The sequence below is a fragment of the Phasianus colchicus genome, chromosome 1, assembly GCF_987193195.1.
Source record: "Phasianus colchicus chromosome 1, bPhaCol1.hap1.1, whole genome shotgun sequence".
Taxonomy (NCBI): domain Eukaryota; kingdom Metazoa; phylum Chordata; class Aves; order Galliformes; family Phasianidae; genus Phasianus; species Phasianus colchicus.
In genome coordinates, this window is record NC_143436.1 from 120,719,775 (window position 1) to 120,744,350 (window position 24,576).

Genomic DNA, 24,576 nt, shown 5'->3' on the forward strand with positions numbered 1-24,576 from the left:
GACTCAGAGGGGTTAATTCAGACTTTTAAGCTCAAGCACCAAGGTATGCGAAATTTCAGGTGAAAGGCCTTCCCTTAGGCAAAGCACCATGTTGACAATAATACATGGGTAAGACACCCAATCATTCAGCTGGCAAGAAATCATCAGTGCACTGCACTGGGAGCAGGGAAGCAAGGATTCCAGTTCCAATTCTCAGTGATCGCTTTTGTGCCATACAAATATAAGTTAGAAATGTACTGCAGGGAACAGAGTGTGAAATCCACCCAGTGGCAAGCAGGCCCTACTTCTTCATTATCAAGAGTACAGGCATTGAACCAATATGAATAAAGATGCTGCCACTTGGCCTCATTTCCAGATGCTTCCAAGGAAAATAGAGCTTCATTTCAGTGAGGCTCCTCAAGGGACAGACATTTCAGCATTCCCAGGAGGCCACAGATGAGAGATCAAGAAACTCCAAGGCTGAGTAGGGAAGTGTTGATAAATATCTTATCAGGTGCAGACAATTTGTATGAGCTGAGGGCTCAGGAAGGATTTAGGCAGACCAGATCAGACCCCAGTTTCTCACAGATTACTCTTCAGCATAGCTGTGAGAGGCCTTGCTCCTCATAGGGATAAAGAGTTAAGTTCTCCAGCAGAAGGAATGTGCTCCTCAGGAAGAACTGCAGTATTAAGCCACCACAGCCATATCTCCCTTACAGTAATTCTTTTGTGAGTTTACATCACACAGCGGGAATTTGAGGCATGCATGTGTATGTATTGCATGTTCTCATGTTTAAATTCCCCAAATGGTTGTCCTGGAATTAAAATAAGAAATACACATAAACATACGTGCTTACAGACACAAATATGTATATATTTTCATGTTAAATTTATATTATGACAACTTAATATTTTAGAAGGATTCTACAGAATCTATAATTCCAGCAGTCTTTGACCCCTGCTCTTTTCAATGTATAAATTCACTGAGATCTGCAGCTGTCAAGCACTAGACAGTGTTTGAAACAGGTATTTCTTGAAACTGAACCATACAGTGAAAATTAATTATCTAGTTTATACAGAAGTTGTAATGAAAAAGTTAGTTCTTAAAGGTTACCAGTAAACCAAGCAAACTGAAAAAAAAACCCACAGAAAACTAAAAATCAAGCCAAAACAAAAGCCTTTAATTAAGCTGAAAAGTTACGTAGCATCATTTAGCTAAAGGAAGGAGAAGGATGGAGAGTTAAAGGAAATTGCCATAGTAAATCATTCATTATTTAGCCATGAGAGTTCTTTTTGTTCCTGTTTCATTTTACTGCTATTAAAGTGATCATTCATAGCTAATGTGTAGCATTCAAGCCAATGAGGTGTTCTAAGCCAATAATGGAGGTTTTTTTTTTTGTTTTTTTTAAATAACGATTTATATATTCAGAGCACATAAATTCAAATCAAGCAGAGAATTTCCTTGCTTTAATTTTCCCTCCCTCATGACACAGCATTAACTGGCTTTTCCTACTGCTTTGATCCACTTCTACAATTATCACCATCTCACACTCCCTCACTGTCACCTCCCAACTTCATCAAAGTTAATGAATTATGCAGCAGAAGATCAGGCTGGAAGCTGAATATCAGCTGTGTAACTTACACAGCTGCTATCTGCACGTAGCACAGAGGTATTCAAAACTACTGAGCCCAAGCACATACATGGTACAGGTTGTGCACTTCTGTAGTATCAGACAATTTATCTGTAAGACTTTGAAGACATCTCCTTGTTTGCTTTTCTACAATGTACTTTAATTTTCAGCAATCTCAGTTAAAAGGAGCAGAATAATCCTTGTCCTTCTTTCCAAATTCACGTACCTGACCTTAAACTAACAGCAAGCTTTTTAGCTTGCTTATAAAGGACAAAAGGTTCAATATATCTTCTACAGGCACCAACATATTTAACAACAGGAAAATCTGATTCTACAACTGTTGTCTACCTGGACATAAAACATAAGCTCTAATCATAGATTTCATACATCAGAGACTAAGAAATTTTGAAAGAATAATTTTAACTTCAGAATTTACATTTTTTTTCCACTACTAAGGACACATTGCTTACATTGTAGTTTAAATCTCCTGGATATACAAATCAGAGCAGCATTAGTAGAAAGTAATAACCAGAGCACAAATATATATATTATATAAATAATATACATGAATATATAATGTGTATATAAGATATACATATATTTGTGCTCTGGCTATGTATATGTTATATATATATTTAAATCAGAAATATATTCATAAGGTTTTGGCAGCATACTGTATTTAAATATTTCTGTTGGAAAAGTTAATGCCATTTAGAGAACCTGCTTTTTTTTTTTTTTTTTTTTTTTTATAAAAATAAGAAACATTTTTAATATGGTACAGGAAATAAAGCAAAATACTGAACAACTGTAACAAAAAATGAAATACTAGAACACATATTCCTAAAGTAAGTTTTGTCCAGAAAGATGAATTTAGCAATTAGAATACAAGAATACTACACAAAGTACTGCAGTCATTCTTAGCAGATATACCCATATGAGTATGGTCATAAGAATAGTTTACATGAAAATACTTGATTTTTCTATGGAATCAGTAAATTGGTTATCACCAGTGGTGAAACTATGAAGGCCTACCAAAAACATCTACAGAACAGTCAACTGCTACTGCAGTAGAATTCTTAATACTACTACAATTTCTAAAATGGACATTAGAACCTACAAAGTCAACCTAGGTGTGGTGTCCACATCATTCATTACAAAAGAATATTATTTTTCTAAAGAAAAATAATGGAAGAAATCAACAATCTGATGAATGGCTGTTCATATGTGTTCATCTAATCATGAGTGAACTACCAGAGCTCAATGATAATACAGCTGTCTATTCAGAAGTTACAGCCAGGACAGAAATCTTCAAGACAAAAAAGGGATGCAGATGTGGCTACAGGTCTTCCATGACTGCAGTCAGTTAGCAGAAAAAATTTCCATCAATTCCATGCGTTCGCATTGAATCACATCTCAATCCTAATTAAGGAAAGGCATCTCTAGAACCAATTTCTTCTATTACTTCCTCCAAGGCCTCCAGTAATCAAGTTTCTTGCAGCTGGACTTCTATACAGCTACGATAAAAGCATCCTGATCCCAGAGTTAAGGTTTATCACACCAAGCTTATGTGCTTAAAGGGCACAGACCAGGTGCTTTGGAGCATGCATCAAAGAGCACACTGAAAGTGGGATGTGTGTATCAGTTCACAAGTCCAATCCTGACACTCACCGAGACTGAACCAGTAAGAAGCAATTTCTACCACACTTGTGATTTAAGATTAACCCTTCCAGGGTTTCCATTTCAAGGCACGGGTTTAATGCTTTCTGCTAAGCTAAATAAGCGGTTTGACTTCAGGTGCAAGCAGTCACGTCTTTTTGTTATCAGCTGGGAGACAGGTAGCTGCTGAAAGGCACAGTATGGCTTTCTGCTGCAATTGACCTAATTCCACTGGCTGGTGGCACAGGTTTGCAGTTAAGCGTGAGAATTTCATGTGGAAAGAGGAAAGGGAAATTATTTAAAGTACAGCAGAAATAAGATGCAGTGTGTGTTGGCCAAACTTATGGTGCTCTAACAGGTACAGCCATGACCCAATTGTTGCTTGATTTGTCATGACAGAGTTAGAAGTGCAAGTGAATGGCACTGCATACTTTTTACAGAAAAATAAGGCTGCACTAACCAAAGCAGTATATGCATTTCACATGTCAACTTTGAACAAGCCCCAGAGAAAAACTGAAGACATATTTATCAGGCAAGAACATCCAGAATTTGTGCTACTGAATGGTGGAGAAGAAGCATGGGGAAGTTCTCCATGAAAAGGTGTATTATCCCTGGAGCCTGAGCATCTTTTCTCCCTGGAGAGTATTTCTTGGAAAGCACAACATAATTCACCTGTATTTGTCAAATTTGTCTCTCACTTTCTCATCTATACTAATATAAAAACACTTGATTTGCATTCATCATGGGAAAATAAAATAACCTTCCCCTACACATTCAATTTCTGCAATATCACACTGCTGACATTTGGGATATAAAATAATACATTTATGTCAGTATTTGCACATCTATGTAAAAAAAAAACACTATGTAAAAAAGGGATCATGAATAACATCACATGATCTCAACATAAATTCCAACATGTTTCATTCTGTGAGGATCACAACAATTCAGTTCCTTTATCAGTACTGTGCAACAGTGATGAAGTAAGAATAAAGAACTGAACTGAAAAATTGAGAGGGAACTTGGAGGACAGACTACAGTTGCCAAAAATCACAGTATGGTCCTCATATCCTGACAAACTACAGAGAGTTCAAAACAGTGCCCTGCAGAGAACTAGATTATTTCCAGAAAGACTTCCATTATCATATCTGAGTATACCTAAAAAGCTTTTTGCTCTAAATCCCACTTACCCTTAAAATCAAATTTTCCTGTTTACATTTATGAAATCATTATAAACAGAGGAAGCCCAAGGATTTGGAAAGCATTACAATCATGATCCAGGAGATAGCATTTTATCTCATCATCCATAAAAGCACATGCATAAGAGCTATAGAAGGAAGTTGAGGAGAAGGCGTATTTCTTTTGAACATTTATGATTTTGCTGCATTGCTTCACTATTCAAGTCAAGCATCATAAAAGAAAAAAAATATTAGTTTAAATGAAAGATGTTAGTGGAAGCTGTTTTGTGAGGTTTCAAACATGTGACATCAAAATCTTGGACTCAGATGGCTATCCCCTCTGCTGTCCCCTTCCTTGCATTTTCCAGATCACTTTCCCTCATTAGACACAAAGCCAAACTAACAAGGTCTTACAGGAAATACTTGTATCCAGAAAAACCAAGCCCAGATCTGGAAAAAAAAACTGCAAAACAATGCAGAAAAACTGAATAAATAGAAATATCTGCAACATTTTTTTTGTAAAATTCAAAGATAGTTTTTTTTTATGGTTTGTTTTTCTCCAAATGAAATGGTATCTACTCCAAAATTCATTTCATGTGCACAGAGTCCAGAGTTTCATATGTGCCTCAAGTTCAGTATTTCCTATCAGCTGGAACTTGCTAGCTCCCCACAAAGCCTGAGTCTGTGGAGGTTGAATTCCTGCTCATTGCACACTGGAACTTAAAAACCTGTTCCTTTCTTTGTCTACATAAGGATTAAGTTAGGATAAGATCTGGAAAGATTTCATACTCTTCCTATATGCCTTACTTTACAGAAATGCAAAATCCAGTCTTGTAAATATATCCATAATGTTTCAGATGAATTTTAGTAACATCTCAAAGTTTTTCAACTGTAAATGCAAAAACAATTTCAGCAGCCAAATCCTTCTGACCTGGCTCGCTTCCCAAGAGTCCATAGAGTTCCTACATTAAAGAACATACCAGAGAAAAAGTAGGTGTTAACTTACATGAGTCCAAAAAACCCATACACATAAAACACATTATCTTCTACATGGAACAGGTCAATAGCTGCTCATATTTGCCTGCTTTGCCAAACTGAACAATTTTTTTTCCCATCATCTTTATTTACATATATTCTGATGAGTTTTAGCTAATGAACAGAAACTGGGGAAATCCACATCTATTGTGCCATACCGTAATTGTATGAAATCCATGCCATATCATACTTGTAATAAGGTATAAATAACATGCAAAAATTTTCTCCTAAACATAAAAGCTATTCATAGGAGATGACACAACAGCCTGCCATTCAGGAATCCTGCTTCTCAATGGATACCTCATGGCTTCTGCTTTCCATAGTTTCTGCACAGACTTATCACTGATGCAATCAGAAAGAATACTGTGAACAGTAATAACTCATGTTTCTGCACTTTCAGTTGACTAAAAGGAAGATTATCTTGAGGCAAAATACGCTCTTGAATTATATATGGGAAGAAACGCGAGCGCTGAAGTACAGTGAAAATTCTGAACTGCCTCAATAACTCCTTTTAGTTTGCCTTGGAACTGTTTTAGAAAGCCAGGCTTTTAAAGGAGATTAAAAATGGAATTTACATGAAAGTTTACCGGAATGCATTCTTTTGAATTCTTATGGAAGAGCTGTGCCCTTAGTTACAGAGCCACATAAAACACACTAACCTGCGAGACGAAACTGGCAGAAGATTCAGCTATCTAATATCAATAAAACACAAGTTAAAAGGGACATTTTTTCTGAATATTAACTTTTAATTGACTTTAGGCCTAGTTTTATTATTTCTTTGTTTCAAAAATTCAAAATATATTTACATTCCAAACTTCCTGCCAGTAAAATTGGAATACATCCTGTTACACACATTTTCTTACAACACAGCAAAAGACCTGGGTAATCATGTGAAATCCTCTGATTTCACTGCCAGATGAAATATGACGAAGATAAAGCACTACTGCAGCAAGCAAAGAGAGGATGTCATTAGAGAATTTAAAATTAGTTGACATCCAGTATTAGTATGTTTGTACTAAAAAAAAAAAATTAAGTCAACTTAAACTATTTGGATAATTTCAGAATTCTCATGATTAAAATGTAAATCTGGTAAAAAGTGTTAGTTACCAAGTTGAATTTTTGAAATAATTACATGGATCTCCTCATATGTATACTAATATTTTGAAACAGTACTGAAAGTTGGGTATTAATTTTGATAGAAATGCCAGAAGAAAATATGGAAGAAGAGAACTTTAAAATAATTTTTTGAAGTTTCATTTCTTTCTTTTTGAAGCTTGATTCTCCAATTACAAGACATTATCCTAAGAACAGTTACAGGTGAACAATACTTTACAAGACCTACCCGCAGTTATTTCTGTAACTTGTGTAATACTGACATTATAATGTACAAGAAGCAACTTCTTGTGATTGCAACTACTGAGCAGTATATTTGAAATTTGAAACAAATAATTCAATAAACTGAAAATCTGAAATCTTCAGAATTCTTCAATTCCAAAGCAAGAGTCACTATAACCAAGAATACTTCTCATAAAAACAGATTCCTAGAACTGTAAGTTAAATTCCTCATGATAGCATACAAAACAACTGATTAAAACTTTTGCCAAAAGAAATAAAAACCCAAAAATAGATTTTTAAAATGTCAATACTTGTAGAAAATACTGAATACTTTGGCTCCAGAAATTGAAAAAGGAACGAATGTCGCATACTTTTGTAAAGGTAACACAGAAGGTGTTATTAAGTTTTACTGTGGAAAGACAAAATTAAAACACAAGGATGTTACTTGTATATAGTATCAAAGTTGCCAATTATTTTTTGATACAATGAAGAAGGAAAATATGCAAATGTATGATATAGCCTATTTCTATACATAACTTCTACATCAAATGTTACTACTTAAAAGCTTCTCTAAGCTCCCTATGTTCCCTTTTTCTAGAATTAAAATCAACTTTACCTTTTCTTTCCTGTACCTCTCAAATTATAGTTTCACTGATGCAAAAGCCAAATTACCTAAATCCTACATTCAGAATTATATCCAGGTATGAAAGAAAGCTCATCTTAAGCCCTGCCATAATGTTTTTTTAATTGCGTTAAACGTAAATCCAAGTAAAAATCCGATCACTTCATCAAATAAATGCAGTATAGATACGTCAAGAAAACTAGAATTAATACCTGGTTGACTGAAAATTTCCAAATTGATAAGCAAGCTTTTTACGGTATAGCACCATCCAAAATTATTGGAAAAAAAAGCTTGTGTAAGGAATGAACAGCGTAACAGTATTTCATAACATTTTTCATATTGAATTGGCATTGTAAGCTTTCTTAATGCAGAAAGAAACAAAGAAATTAGTGATCAACAATAAACGTAAGTAATCATGGCATACAACACTTATGAAGAAATGATCTTGGGGGAAAATACTAAAATTCACCCAGATCTGGTATGATTTATCAATTTATATTGCCTAGTTCAAAAGATAGCTTCTCATCAATTAAGTTCCCACATGCACAGTATATTTGATATCAAACTTAGCTGGAGGGTATGCTGAAATATTATACTAATTTGTGCAGAAGAGCTGACATGATGTACAGTGGCCTAAAGCTATAAGAGGAACCCTATGGGGAACGATGAAACACACTTTTAACAGATGATTGCTGTATTAATAATGGAAATCTAGGATCATTTTCTATCATTTAAATTGTTTGCAAGGACATACGTAATTAATACCCTAAACTGACTCATAAATCTTTAAAAAAGCTTATACTTGGGACAAAGAATAGCTGCTTCCTATACTGAAAATCTGCTCTTCTCTGTTTACCTTTTCTTAGGTAGTTAAACAGCTCACCAATCTTGAAGTCATCATGGACTAACATACTTCCGTTCACAGAGAAATCAATTTGTCTGGTATTAGTTACATTTGCTTATCATATCCAAGATATTTATCTCATCTTTTCACATCTGAAAAGTTGTATTCATGTTAAGCTAAACATCCTTGGCAGTGCAGGAATTTAAACTGCTGTTGTTCTTGAAAGCCACTTTCTGTACATCCCAGTAGATTTAGAAAAATAAAAATTTCCCAGTTTCTACGAGTTAACCTTGACCGTAGATACACAAGGTCACAATAGTTTCATCTTCCCTGCATGCCTTCAAACCAAACCTTCTATCACATTAAAACTAACTGTTAATTAACAGAGCATAGATAAGCAGAAAACCCTAGCATGTCTCCCAAGCGGCCATTATCTAGTCTGATTTCACGATAACTCCAGTGATACTCAGATGATTAAGTCTTAACTCAAGAACTTGAGAATTATGCATTATCAGAAGAGAAAAGATGTTAAAATAAGAAAAGATTTATAAGAACACATTTTTCTACACATTCCTTCCATATACATATACTGATGCGCCATGACACCTCTATCTGCAATTGACACAGAACATAGTTATACATACCACAGTTTGGTGGTTAACTTGAATGACTTCATCTCCAGCATGGATTTTCTTGCACCGATCTGCAGGTGACTGAATTTAAAATAAAAGAGATGATAAAGAATACAGTCCTTACTGGTCATCATCTCTCTTTCAGCAGTATGATTGCTAAGGTATGTAAATTGGGTTAGACTGATAATTACATTCCACTGTGAAACGAACAATTAAAGAAATGTTTAATAAATCAGTTCATTGTTGTTGGTGAAAAATGATATGTACTATTGTACACAATACAATCAACTGTTAAGGAAGCTATGAATATATATATTATTAAAAGATAATCAAGTCTTAAAAATTTCTTCATCATTTCATTCCACTCAAAGCCACCTAATATCTCTTAAGTCTTAACAGATAATTAAGAACCTATCAAGGCGAATTTGAAATTGCTTCATGAACAAATTTCCCAACATTGCCTTTTGAGTTACTTTTAAATATTTCAATAGATTCAAAAGAACTTCAGAAAATGACTGTTCTTAAAAGAGCACACAAACAAGAGAAGTGTAGGCTAGGTACCAGGCAGGAAGATCACATAAGTTATACGGTAACTTTAGTGTCTCAGTCATTATTATGGTGAAAGTATTGAAGTATTGCAAAAAGCAACACAATCCTAAGATAACACTTTCAAGAAGTGAAGTAGCTTTGTTCTTTGCCTCAAAAAAAAAAAAAAAACCAAAAAAACCAAAAAAAACAAAAAAACCCCACAACCCAAAAGCAAACAAAAAAATCCACAAAACACGCAACAAAAAGAAAACCAACCAATCAACAGAAGAACCTTTATCCTCTTCTACTACCTATATTTACAGTAGACCAACTGTTTTCTGAGGCAAAAAAAGAAAAGACAAAATAAACAAACAAACAAAAAACCCCTTATGTTTGAAGGAAAGTAACTTCCTTAAGCTTTTTGTAGAGTGACAATTCTATTTCTCTCTCAATACTGTAGCCTCCAGCCTATAAAGTCACTTAATCAACTGAAAGGCAGAAGTTGAAACTGACAGTCTGAAAAAAAAATCAACGTGTTGCTCAGGAGCAGATTTTCAAATAGCTGCTATGAATTCTAAAGGAATAAAGAATATTAAATTACTTTTCAGGTAAGATAACGTGTAGTCTTGATAACATGCACCAAGGCTGCTAAGTGGATTGTTTGTGATAACCTGTGTACCACATTCCACGTTCAAAATATGTGTTCCATAGCTGTGCTATGACTTTCTAATGCAATCCCACGTGCATCATGGCTTAGATTAAGAATGGTGTTTAAAAAAAATAGAGAAATCCAAGAGAAATATGTGTCTAAAAGATAGGTCACTCACAACTCAGTTCTAGGAGGCATTGTTCAGAACATCCTAAGTCAAGCTAGGCTGGTAGAAGTGTAATTTTATTTACATAAAGAAAAGCTGCCTCGGCTGTTTGGCACTATTTCTTGGGGAAAAAATTTTAGCACTAATAACCGTGCGCCAGGAATCTACCTTCTGTCTGATGCTTCACCACTCACACCTGCTCATTCACTTCGCTAACAATCTTTACAGTCCTGCTGTGTAATATCACTATTTTAGCTCCAATATTTTTATACCTAAGAATTTCAAAATGTCTATGCTGGTGAATCCTGTGTAACCACCCTTGAGCATAATGGGATTTTATTACAATATCGTCTTTTTCCTGTACTGACTTCAGCATTTGCAGCTTAAATCTCGACAAAACTAGTATTTTTTTGTGCAGCAGTTTGCTGAGCCAGTAAAATATATGGGAATCTTCAGACTGGAAAAGTCTACTGTAAAGAAAATAAATAAATGATTGCAATTATGCTTGGAATACACTGCAACGTGACAGAGAAATCATTTATACTGGAGTCTTGAGGCTGCTGTTTTATGAAGAAGTTTCAAATTCTTAATACTTTTTTGACAAGAAAACACATCTTAAGAAATAAAATCTTTTATTAAAGTTAAGAAACAAAACCTTTTGTCACTATTTAAGGAAAATAGAAAAGCATTGATAAACTTTTTTTTTATTATGATTTTCTGATCTTTAAGCAAAACATCAATTTGTGAAGCTCTAATAGGAGAAATACTGTGTCAAATGACATTGTTAGCTAATAATTTAGTTTAACAGGGACTTGAACAGATGGAAGTACCTGTTCCTGATGCTTATGCATTCGTATCATACAAGCTAATCAAAATCAAATTTATTCTTCAAAATACATTTAGTTTTGATCTTTAGGTTAAATGTTGTCTTTGTCCCATTCCCCCCAGTACACCAAAACTGTCTGAAAGACCAACTCATACAACCCTGCTCCCATTATTTCTCTTGAAAGGCCTATCTTCCCTGAGTACACCCTGCAAACCCAACCAGTGGACCATGAATGGGAACACTGGGAGCAGATCCTTTCAAGTTACAGTCCTCTTGTAGATGCAGCCCATGATGTTTCTTAGAAAACATTATTTTCTATTAGAAAAACAAATTACCAAATGGTCTTATTTGGAGGATACATTTGTTTTGTCATTTAAAAGACTGTCTCTAATTTGGTCTAGAATGGCTACTCAGTATAAAAGCTGGAATCTCTTGCTGGAATAATGCATCCTTCAGAATTTTTGTTTTCAAACAAGAGTGGGAAGACATGAACCAGAAAACTCATGTTGCTCTGATGCTACAGGATCACTAGACAGAAGCTCTTCAAGGGCAGTGACCTGTAAGAAAACTTGGTGTCTCATACTTCAAGGCTCAAAGCTTCATTAATCTCAACTGTAAAACTGCTCTGTTGGGAAAGATGGCTCCTAATGCTGAATGGCAAGATGCAAATTCTTAATGGTTTTGTAGCTGAACATCAAAAACTTCAAATTGCAAATAGAGAAAGCAGAACTGTGGATTAAAATGCTATGTTAGATTAGGCAGCTAGTACTGCCATACTACTATGTTTATTAAAAAGACAACTGTTTCTCTGTGATCTGTCAGGAACATGTCAGATAAAAAGTTGTGCCAATGTCTTATCACAATGGGCAGAATTGGAAAGATAAAGGCTGTAAACTTTTGTTCAGAAGGAAGAGAATTTGGACTAGAGTTTTCCTAGAACTTCAACTGCACCATAAATGGTAAACAGGGCAGCATCAGTGAGTCAGATCGAATCTGCATCATCACCACCTTAAGCCGACCACGCTGTTTAGATGTTTCTCCTCACATCTATCACAATCATGTTACTTCTTTATTAAATAAAGGGGCTAACAACTGTGTGTTTAAAAGAAGACACACACTTTACTTTCCCTAAGGCACAACTCACTTTCACTAACATTTTAGCACACAACAGGCTTTTCCCTAGATAGCAGACTGCAGTTTCTTGGTTTGCTATGAAAACCTTAGGGCTGTTACAGTGAGTGAGCATCAGTAACAAAAGCAGAAAAGCCATCATAACTGAAGCTTCCTGACATGGTTCTAAATTACATTCATGAATCACAAAAGATAAATGTTTTGAGGGAATGCATTAAGATTATTTTTATCATCGCCCCTGGGAAATTAAAACCACCATTAGCAACTTACAGAGAGAAATGGTTCCTTGTATAATCAGATATTCAGCTGTAAAAACCATACTCTCTTACGCTTCCTAGAAATGGCTCAACTATGCTTATGTTGTTGTTTTTTTTTAGCTTTGATAATTTTACTGATGGTATTTGAATCTTCAGGTATAAGTACCGACAATTTTTATTTCAAGGGTGAACTTCTATGTACCTTCCTTATTCTAAGACAGGCAGCATCCTGAGAAGTTCTACAACAGATATCATTTACTGGGTAAAACATGGATATCCTGCCCATAGCAAAAGAAAAAAAAAGAAAGGCTATCAGATGGCAATTTCTATGAAGGGATTAAACAGCATTCCTATTTTATTCAGATTTTAACAGACCCTCACTGAAGATCAGATGTAGCAGCTGTAAATTGTGTAGGTAGTTCCACAATATGACACAGTAACAGAAAAAAACATTTCTGACAAATTTAAGAAAGTGCCAACAAAATCTTCACAAAGAAGAAAAAATTTGAAAAAAAAATTTGAAACAGTTCAGTATTGCTTAGTAGGTTGTTCTGTGTTTATTGAAGTTTATGATGATCATCTTGCTCATTTCTTAACAGCATGCTATTACTCTACGTGCGTGGTGGACAAAAAGGTGTTGTATTTCAGCAGATGAAAATTGGTCTATCGTGTTATGCTTGCTATTTAATACTTTCAGGGAGAATTAGTACACCAGTAATAAGTGCTCCTTTTCATAGGCATTGCTCAGTTCATGCAGAAACGTGTTTATTTGTCAATGTGGAGGCACGTCTTCAGTTCCATGCACTTATTTATTACAAAACAAAGCTTGACATATGGAAAATACAAAAGCTGTTTTCCTAATACTGCAGCAAACTCCAGCATTTCAATCTACATATAACAAAGATTTACCTTTTTTTCAAAGAGCAAGGGAACTCCAAGGTAACCACCTCCTATTTTAATCAACTGAATCATTTTTGGTGTCTTACAAGAACAAATCAAGACTGATTCTCCTGGTTCTCAGCTGAGAACTACTGTTTCAATTCTGAGCTAAACAAGCAAAAGCATTTCAGATGCCCAACATGCTACTGGTCCTCAACAGCCAACTAGCACACTTTCACAAGCAAAATGTAGTCTACAGCAAAGGGAAAGCATAAACCACAAGTAATGTCAAAAAGGCTTCCAGGCCTGTACATACAGTATTAACAATACTTACATTTTCTGTTGTTCCAGTAATTACATGGAGACCATCATATGTTGACTTAATGTACATACCCTAAGAAAAAGACATCACGGGAAAGAATTTTTAAAGTGTTTCACAAATGATCACCATCCAAACATAACTTGCATATCTCTAAAAGAAAAGCCTTTTTTTCCCCAAAATTTGGCGGACTTTTAGTACAGGTCATGAGGAACTAGTATTTGGGTAGGACGGGTCTCTCTGTCACACATAGAGAACAACAGCCCACATGATTCTGGCCCTAATTAGCAAGAGCAGCCTAAAATTACACAGTCAGGTCCATAAATACTTCACGGCTTTCTTTTGCTTTGGAAGCCACAGAAGACTAGAGTCCAGTCCACACAAACATACCTTTCAAACTGATAACCAATGCTGTGAAGCATGCTGGCAAAATGAATCTAAGACTTTCTGACTGTCTTTACTCATCTCAGTGAGCAGTTCAACTATAAAACTGAATAATGACAACTTAAACATCAACTTTATTAGCATTGCCACTTCTTTCATAAACTATGAAAACAAAAGGATAGCTTATGGACAGTTACAAGTTCCTACATGAGTACTTTGGGACAGTACCTCAAATCTGCTTTTTCATCAAGTTAAAATTAGAACATTTTGATAGCAATCTTTAAAATAATTTTTAAAAAAGGAAGGAGGAGAGAATTGACGTACACTGCATGTTTAGCAATTTCTGAGGAAGTTCTCTTTCCCTAGTTACTACAGAGGAAGCAAGTAAATACTGAGCACTCAAGTAAACGTTATCTCCATCATCTTTTTCTCCTCTTGAGCAGAGCACTACAAAGAAACCTGTTTCTAGTTGAATAACGAGGTGCATATACCAGTGACATATGGTAAAGAGGCAAAGATGACTTATCCATTTGAACTAATCTAATTAACATTTTGATAGTGGAAAAGAAGAAGTATTCCCTACTTGAAGTGGTGACATCACAATCAGGAAAAAAAAAAAACCAAAACTGTTTCTCAGGAGGCAACACTCAAAACTAACTTTTATTTTGCTCTGCACAATATTAGGAAAAACTTCATCCCTGAAAGAGTGGTAAAGCACTGAAACAGGCTGCCCAGGGAGATGGTTAAGTCACTATCCCTGGAGATATTCAACAAATGTAGATGGAGTACTAAGAATTACGATTTAGCGAGTAGCATTGGTAGCAGGTAGATGGTTGGACTAGATGATCCTAGAGGTCTTTTCCAGCCTTTATGATTCTGTGTGACAACAAGAGCATCAAATCTAGTTGTCATATTGGGCTGTCACAGCTGGAAAAGCACAAAGGAAGGATCTGTTCTCTCAGGCAGATAGGAGCCCCCTAACATTATTTTTCACCTTCTTGCTCCTCTATCCACATTAAATAACATTCCATTGATTGTCTCCATGCACATGGTTTCCTCAGTCATATCAAATACAGTACAGACATTTCTTATACAGTTATCCTCACAACACCCCTGTGAGGTAGGGAAACACTAATATACACACATTTTAAAGACAGAGTAATGAGTCACATAATAGGCTGAGATATGTTGTTTTTGAGGTGTGGGGTTTTTTTTGGTTGATTTGTTGGGTTTTTTTCTTTGTTTTGTTTTGTTTTGTTGTTGTTGTTGTTGTTGTTGTTTCTAGTCCCTTCCCCAAACCAACAAAAAAAACAGCATGAAATCACTCTTAAGATTGTGACCTAAGTGACCTGACAAGACACCCTCCAACATGGCAAGAGTTGAAACCACAGTGCTGGCAGGAATTATGAGTCAGGTTCACACAGAGAAATACCTGAAGGAAGTCACAATTTTGTTTTTAGTGACAAGTTACTGCTTTCAAGTTAAATATCAAAATGAAAGCATAGGATAAAGTTTCACACTTGATGTTTACTTCATGTTCAATTTCATGCATTATTCTGAAGGATGGTAAAGTCATCTAAGTATGCTATTGTGGAGTAGTGAACTTTGCATCCAACCTAATCTTTCCTAGAAATCTAAAAGAACTTCAAGAAGCAAAAGAGGATAAAGATTTTTTGATTTTTTTTCTTTAAAGGCTAAAATCAAGACACCGTGCACATCAGAAGAGAAGCTGTAATACACAAATCCTGCACATGCAAAGTCAAGAAGAAATGTTACGCTGATACTATGCCACATTGTTTGAAAGAACCAACACTGATCTGTTTACAAAACAGCTTTTAAATGGGGAGAAGTAACATTTTGCCATTTCCAAAAGAAATGCGATGGAAGATTAGCTACCCCCACACACACATTCCCCCACTTTTTGCTTTAAGTGAATCATGTATCAGAAGTGGTACAGAAAAGAGATAGAACACATATCATCTGAAATGAAAGAATACAAAAAACGTTTACAATTTTTCCTTCCTGCCTCCTTGTGGCACATAGTATCAACTCTTAGCGATTAGCGTGCACCACCCTTTCCACTAAAACAAATTGGCAGACACACAGCTTACATATTCAAACATAATGCCAAAGATCCTAAGAACTTCTTTAATCTAAGAGATTCTTATAAAAGGAAAAGTAATGCATTTTATATGACTAAGATAACTACAGTAGCCACCCTGGGAATAAACAAGAACAAACAAATTCTTAGATTAAAGATCAGGTAACTTGTGCTTCATTACATCACAGATTGTTATGATCAGTTATAAGTAGAAATCCAATTTCAAACCACTTAATACATTTTATCTTAGTATAAACTATTATGTAGTTAAGTCTTCAAAAAGCAATCAGACTTCTTTTTTTTGAAAAAAGAATGCAAGAACAGAACTTGCTTTACATTTAACTCAATTTAGTCAATACTGGATGGAAAATACAAGAAGATATCAACTCCCTTTTTTCATGCACATAAATGAGATTTTACTTTCTCCATGATGACGTCTTGATGCAGTCCCCTGAAGTTGCATTTGCCTCTTTAGCCATGAATGTGCTCCAAAAGTGCAAAAGTAAACACACAGCTCAAAGTAAACTTGAGTGTCTCAGCTCAGTCCTAAAGCTTAAGTGGGATCAGTAAAGACCAAAGTCCAAGCAGTTCTCAAAACCCTATTCGCAACTTCCCCCTCCACCTCCATCTCCTCCAACATTTCAAGACAAGAGAAGTATCAGGAATTAGTAGTACACTAGATGCCTGAAAAATACTTCCCAACTGGACACTCACCAGTGCAGTTTTAACCAGCTGTTCTTCTCTACATATAACTTCTATTTCACGAGTGCATTTTATCATAGCAGGTCCATTTTGTGCTTGCTTTAGCAAGCAAAGGGGAACCAAGAACAACCAGTCTAATAGTCAGGTATATTCACCTTTGCATTTCTGGATCTAGCAAATTAGGTGAATAGCTTGAAGTAATATCACAGAACTCATCAGGTTTGTTATCACATACATTAACTGGCTAGTTTCAGTTTCTCCTGTTTGTATTTGATTTTCTGTCTAATGTGTGATACAGTTCTCCAGTATTGTTCTGTATTAAAAAAAAAAAAAAGTGAAAAAAAAGGCATTATTGAAGAAAAACCTCCCAAAGAGAAGTGCTATCTATAGTTTGCTTTTTGTCTAACAGTAGTTGTGTAGTATTCTGCTTTCTTTGCTAAAAAAAACTTGTTTTTAGTCAAACTAATATTTTTAAGTCTGTTTCCTGGCAAATGATATTATAGAAATAAGACTGGCTAGCTTAGATAGAATCAGTATAGGAAAAATACACAAAACTGGATTCAACTTAGTGATACAGCTGGAATAATTTTTAGAAAAATTTTATACTCTGACAGATCCCCTTTCACTCTTACTTCACAATCACTGCAGGATGTATCTCTTTCTGCAGCAACACCCATTCATGAACACATATACAGTCATTCACATGGGCAGACTAGGGATAAAGAAAGGAGAAAAAAAAAGATAAAGAGCAATACTAAAACTCACCCGTGCTTCACACAAGCTTTACCCAGTACACCGGAATTTCTCCATATCACATCCAAAGAACATCCTTCCCAGACTATTTAGCTCATTTCCTGATAACCGTTTTCTAATTTTAATAAGACATTGTATGTAGCAAATTTACCTCTTCCTCCTGATAATTACCACAAAATTTCCACAAAAACAGTTCAAATAAAGTAAAAGAACTGCGCATGTTGATTAAAACACATTGATAGTGTTGCTATTTCTTTAATATTGTAAAAGCTCCAACCATGTTCTCTATATTCACCTTATATTTGCCATATTACTTTAGGGAAATAGCATTCTTTTCCAAATTTTACATTTCTTTTTCTTCTTTTTCTTTCCCTGATCTGTTTCGTCTTCTTAGATATTAAATTCAAGACATTTTAAACATGCCACTTATGCTAGATGATGAAACATCTTCCAAGACAACAGTCATCCATGCCCTTTTGCTTTCTCCTTGAAGTCTTTCCATCTTTATAGAAGACTTTATTTAGCGAGCATTAAGGCCAGCATACTGTCATGTGGGTCCAAAATGTAGAATACAGTTGACAATAATCCATTTTCCATCTCCAACATTTCATGAATCCTGGAAGAAGGTCCAGAAGTTATCGAGCTTCACATGCATCCTGCTTGTGACGTACAAACACTATTAAAACTCCAGAATCCACCTTTACTTCTCAAAATGATACACAGAGCGCTCTATCTTAACTGAAAGATATTAGTTAAATGAGTAAATAAAATATCAGTAGCCTGGAAACAAAGCTTTTGTACAAAGCCCCAAGAACAACCTGACAAAGATGATCTGTTAGTAAGACTATAACAAACAGATAGGTACAATATGCACCTTTTGATGCAAAATATGTTGTTCTTGATTCCTGCTCTGGAGAGCTCACAGTCTAAAGAAGCCAGCACAATACAGGGCGAGAGAAGAGCCGCATATAGGGAAGCATAAAGGGGAAAAAAGTTCACTCTACTGAAGCAGGTTTGTGTCCTTCTAAAGCTTGTACAGTGCATAATAGGTACTTCTCAATTTTTTTTTTAATACATACAATTATTTTTTAAATGACAATGACATGGTCAGCATCAAGACCCTGTTCAGTTTGTTCACAGACATTTACTAAAAAAACTAAAAATGGTACCAGACAAGACAGACAGAGGGTAGAAAACAGAGGGGCAAGAGATTATCTATCTCATCACCTGGCAAGCAGGAACAGACCCTTGTCCTTGTTTATATAAAATATTGGTCTTACCATTCTTCAGTAACTGGGGATATCGCTACCCTACAGAAAGGCTTAAATAAGTAAAAACAAACAAACAACAACACAGTCATAAGGCAGAACGGTAAAGAAATAAGGAAAAGCTAAGATAAAATTGGGCAGAACTCCAAAAGAGGTGGCTGAGAGAAAGGGGAAAAACTTTTTTTCATTGCAACAGAAGATTTAGAAAGGCTGACTGCAGTGAGTTGGCACAAGAGTGAGAAAATTACAGGAGAAAAGAGAGAGTGTGAGAGTCCATGGAAAGCTGAAATCCTGGAGGAACAGTCTGAAATACATTCAGAAGGAAAAAGAAAGCCAGGGGTGGAGGAAAAAACAAATAGTAGACCAGAAAAACAGTATGGGGCCACACGTACTTATCCAAAAGTGCTTTTTTACTTATACTATAATCGTAGTTTACCAGAAGAGGGGAAAATTAGCTTAGAGCTTAGTGTATAATTAATCTAAATACTTTGCCATACCAAATTTGCAAAACAAACAAACAAACAAAAAAAAAAAACAAACCAAAAAACAAACAAAAAAACCCAGCCCAAACTCTAATATAACAAACCCATAAGCTAGAATACTCTAAAACTACACCATCCAAACGACAACTTAGAAACCTACTGCAGAGAAGAGCACAGCAGTGATTTCTCTTATTTAAGTAAATGGAGTGAGAATAAACTTGGGCTTAAGCTGCAAAAGTTATTTCATTAGGCAGAAAATGGTTAACTGTACTTTAATCACCTGCTTTCTCCAAGGATTGTGGCAATGCAAGCAGTACAGCTGTAATTGTTATCTGTTGTGTTCTTCATGCAATGAGTGTTGGATACCGCAAACAAAAGATATAAGTCAACTCTTGAGCTGCAAACACAGGCTGGCTGCACTGAGCCTTTACAACCACCTGATTAAGCGTGCAGAATTCTTGCTATAAAATTCAATAAGCTACTTCTCAGCAGTGCTGCACTGCCTCTGGATAACTTAAAAAACAGCTTTATATCCCTGAGATACTATGAGGCATATTCCAGAATTTGACAGTTTTTGTGCATAAGCCCACACAAACTTCTTAGTTGAGTTGATCTTAGTAATTTAAATCCCTTCAGACTTAAAGATGCTAGAACAATCTGAACCATTTCTTAGAAGCTGGTATAAATGGCAAGAACTCCTCATTCATTTCTTCTTATTCACTAAATTTTCACATACATTGGTCAGCTATACAAAACACTTCCCTCCTGGCCCAGCTGCATGAGAAATCAAACTGTTTTCAGACTTGGAAAAAAAAAAGAAAGAGTCTAAAAAGTTCTATTCATTTCCATATGTACAAATTCTTTTTTTTTTTTTTTTTTTTAATATCACTTTCTTATCCTGGATGATGTGTTTGATTAACTGCGTACTTCTTACCAGCCCTTCACTTGGCTTGATGTTTGTAAGCTGGATCACTTCAAGGTGGGCCGACTGGGAAACCAGGGGATCAGAAGAGAGCGAGATGATGTGGTCACAGACGCCAGAGAGAGTTTTACACTACGAAGGAAAAATAAAATGCCATAATAAATATACCATTACTACCTATTTACTATTTAACCTACAACTTGAAACATCATATTTTTAAAGAAATCAGATTAGGGAAGAAAAATAGAGGTAAATATTCTTGCTTCTCAGTAAAGACAAAGGGACCAAGTGGGCTGCTCCCATGCCCTCCTAGAGTGAGGTGAATACCTTTGTGCTGTGCTCAGGCAGACAGGGAGTGCATGGAGACCTCCAAGCTGCTCTCTCCCCACGTATTTCACAAAGCCATTAAGTGCCCCAGGCCCCATTATTTTCAGTTGAAAGTGCAGACATTCAGCACAGATGACAATCAGGCTCTTAACAACGATGGGCAACTCCCATTAACTCTGAAGTTTATTTTGTACTCATAAAACATGCTAATTGACTTTGGACTGAGTTTCTCATCTTCTGCTGGTGCCAAGTATGATTTACTATTGCAGGCACGAAGATTACAATAAATAACCGCTTCACGATGGGATAATTTTTAAACCTGTTATCCTTGGCAGCCTCCTTACAGCAAGATTGAAATAGAAAAAAGATTCTAAAAGGGTTGGAGCTATCAAATGGGTACTTTCTATTTTCTCATCTCTAACTCCCTCTTGTCAGAGGCAGGGAAGTTGTGATAAATTATTTGTTAGCATTCTCTCATGTTTCCGTAAGCAAGCAATTTTGAGAGCTCCAGTGTTTTCTATGGAATCCCCTTTCAGCAACTAAAACCAATTTCTCAGTTCAGGTTTCAGTGTGTTTTGTCAGAGAATTTGGGGATTAGAACATTCTTCTGGTCCCATAACTGCGGGTATCAGCGAAACCAGTGAAGAGGCAGCTTAATTGTCCTAACATTCAAAAGATTAAATGTAACCCATCTCTTCAAATGACCGAAACCCAACTAAACCCAACTGCAGCAACTACTTCTCCAAGATTGCAAAGCGTACTTTTTAAGGTGCAGGCATCTACAACAATGATATAGAAAATAGGATATAAAACTGGATATAATCTCCATTGACAAGTCACCCTCATAATTCTAAGTGCCAAACTGCAAATGCCTTATGAAGAAAGTAAAAAAGCTTCTGTGAAAAAAAAAACAAAAACAAAAGTGCAGTGACAGTGGAAACTTAATCCTGTTGCAGACCATCACATTGAAGCTTTCTCCTCAAACTTGAGGATCAGCTGGAAAATTTGTATATTGTATAGACGGATTACTTTATTCAACAATAATATGAAAAATGAATAATTAAAATCAAATGGAAAACATAATAAAACATTACCCTTGTGACCTTCTTCCAGAGATAATATTACTTTCAAGCATACACATGATATACACAAACACACACCAATTGCTTCCGCTTGGTTTGCATTTCATGTCACAGCATCATTAATGAAAAAGAAATTCAAGGTTTGGTGCTTTACCTGAACTGGGGAGAATTTGAAAAATCATTTATAATGATCAACTTGACCACAAAATTCATTTTTTTAAGACTTTTTGGACAAAAGAAAACTAGTTTGAGCTGAAATTTACAAAAAGGTAAAAATGATATAAAATTCTATAACAAATGAAAACTTGGGGTTTTGTTGTTGTTGACTTTTTTTGGTTTTAAATACAATACTGGTAAGTTATCTATATTTTCAATTCCTTTGCAACTGCACTGAAAAAAAAAAAAGAAAAATCCCTTTTAGAAACTTAGAGGACTTAATCTCTCACATGCAAAATGAAGAGTCCTATGCTATGAATTATTTTTGCTGATTAAAACTGAACTTTTCATTTACCTTTAGACTTACTTTCACTACATATTCTTCCTATTAATTGCTTTAAAAACTACTAAGCTTATGGAGTGTGGGTGAAAATAAGGTGGTGTGAATATTTGTCAAAAGGCGCTCCAGGAATACTGGATGCAAAAAATCACCAAGTTACTATGATTGAAAAAAATATCTGCAATATACTTTTAGCATTCCTTAAAGATATTTTATTTAAAATCTTGTGACCTCATTAATGTTTATAAGTATGTAAAGGGTGAGTGCAAGGAGACTGAAGCCGGGCTTTTCTCAGTGACATCCAACAATAGGACAAGGGGCAAGGGTGCAAACTGGAACACAGGAGGTTCCACACAAATATGAGAAAAAACTTCTTCAAAATAAGGGTAACAACAATGGTATGGGCTGCCCAGGGAGGTTGTGGGGTCTCCTCCTTTGGAGACATTCAAAGCCCACTTGGGACACCTGATCCAGGTGTCCCTGTTCTGGCAGGGGGATTGGACTAGATGATCTTGTAAGATCTCTTCTAACTCATGACTTCTATGACTTTTTTTCCATCCTGACATTAATTCTGCTGTCCAATAGGATGGTATCTAGCACAACTAGAAGCACAATAAATGATCCACAGCAAAGTCTCTAACGGGGACCCTAGAGTTAGAGGATGTGCTTTCAGATGAAGACTTCAGTTCTATGACCTTTCTGAAATTTAAGCTCTCATTCAGTGGGAATACATATATAATTGGCTTTCTAGAAAAAAAAATAAATGATATTAAGGGGCAAAACCCTGCTGCATTTTTTTCAAAAAATCTTTTCTGCTTCATGAATACCTGCACCTCTTGTCCAGGTTGAAGACAGAGAACCTCTAGAAATCTATTAAATGTCACCAGCTTTATTACCACATATTTGTATCATATATTAGTGGTAACTAGAAATAGCAAAAGAAAATTGAAAATACAGAAAAAAATGAAAATAGAATAAGTTCCTGAATTACTTCTTTCAGTTTCTGATCAACAGAATTATCTTTTTCTTCTACAAGAACACTAATGAACATGAGTGATTCAATAAAACAATATGCCATCACCTAATAGTCCGTAAAGACAGTTTCTCAAGAAACAGTCACTCAACATAATGAGACCTAATCACAACATTACTTGCTTAATAATTATAGAATAGCTTTGTCCAGAAACCTAATTTCATTAAAATAGGTTTTGTTTGCTTCTGAGAACCGTCCTTTCCTTTGGAGAGAGAATGATGCTTATCGCAGAAGGATTTTGAACTTAAGCTCACTGCTATTACATAATGAACTGACATATTCATGTTCCCTAGACTTCCTGCATTTCACGTATATTTGCATGGCAATAAAGGAATGAGCGCGATTTGCTTTTAATTAAGCTGCTCAAGAGATTTCAGAGTAGTATGTATTTTCTGTTTTCTCGTTCCAACAAAATGTATAGACCCAAGGAAAAGAAAAATTAAGAAAATGGGTTTGGGCTCTGCCCAACAACCCAAAACTTTCAGACATAAGCAAATATCCAGCAACTCATTTGCTTCTGCAGCATAAGTCCGCCAATGTCAGAATTCCCATAGAATCTCACAAGTCTCTCTTAACTATTATACATTCAGATATCTTTGATTAAACAGTCTGTACTTAGAGTTAAACTGCAAGCAAGATCAAGGGTCTATCAAGCTTCTGTGAAGGGTAACTTTACCAGAACTTTGAGCATGCCCAGAACAAGGACAGCAAGGGGTACACTTGTGTGCAGTAGCTGTCCTCTCCTCACTGAAAGAGCAGGTACAGGGGCTGTCACTAAAAACACGACCAGAGGATGATACTGCCAAAACTATGCATTTTTTCTTGTCCCTTACTTTCAGAAAAATCTCATTTAGGGTTAGTTTTATTTTGTTTTTAATTGGTTGATTGTTTGCTTTGTTTTTCTTTTCAGCCCAAGCAAAGTATTAAGCTCAGATGGCTCTGGAATACATTCAAACAGCACATATATGACAATTTATAACAAAATTTACACTAACTGGGAAAAAAAATGCAGGTCTGATTGTAGTTGCAGTCTGGTTCCTGCCAAAATTATCATTGTTAGCTTCATTGGCCAACTGATCAGCATAACATAGTAACAGAGGAAACATCAGGATTGTTCTCCGTTTCAGTTAGGAATTCAGTGACTTCTTCATGGAAAATGACAAGTTGCCCCCACTCATCTTGAACCTCCCCAGAGAGTTGGGAACTTCCACGGCAAAGATGCTGCCATGGCACAAGAACAATATTAATTTAAAGGAGACAACATGTTTCTGAATTTAGAAAGTTCTAAATCACCCTTGACTTCTCTAAGCACTTTTCCTAAATGCTCCACTGCAGCTCATCAGGTTTGTTCCACACACA

General features: G+C 35.5%; 1 protein-coding gene across 4 annotated transcripts in view; it reads right to left on the bottom strand.

Moving 5' to 3' along the window:
* Window positions 1–24,576, bottom strand: part of CNKSR2 (connector enhancer of kinase suppressor of Ras 2) — a 203,204-nt gene that overhangs the window by 96,543 nt on the left and 82,085 nt on the right. For 3 of the 4 annotated variants that reach the window (XM_031599325.2, XM_031599326.2, XM_090124645.1), the window contains exons 6-8: window positions 20,292–20,411; window positions 13,683–13,742; window positions 8,925–8,993 (exon numbers count right to left, since the gene is read on the bottom strand). In XM_031599325.2, the coding sequence (XP_031455185.1) occupies window positions 8,925–8,993; window positions 13,683–13,742; window positions 20,292–20,411 (249 nt within the window). The remainder of the gene's footprint in view (window positions 1–8,924; window positions 8,994–13,682; window positions 13,743–20,291; window positions 20,412–24,576) is intronic. The other variant, XM_090124642.1, reaches the window with a different exon arrangement.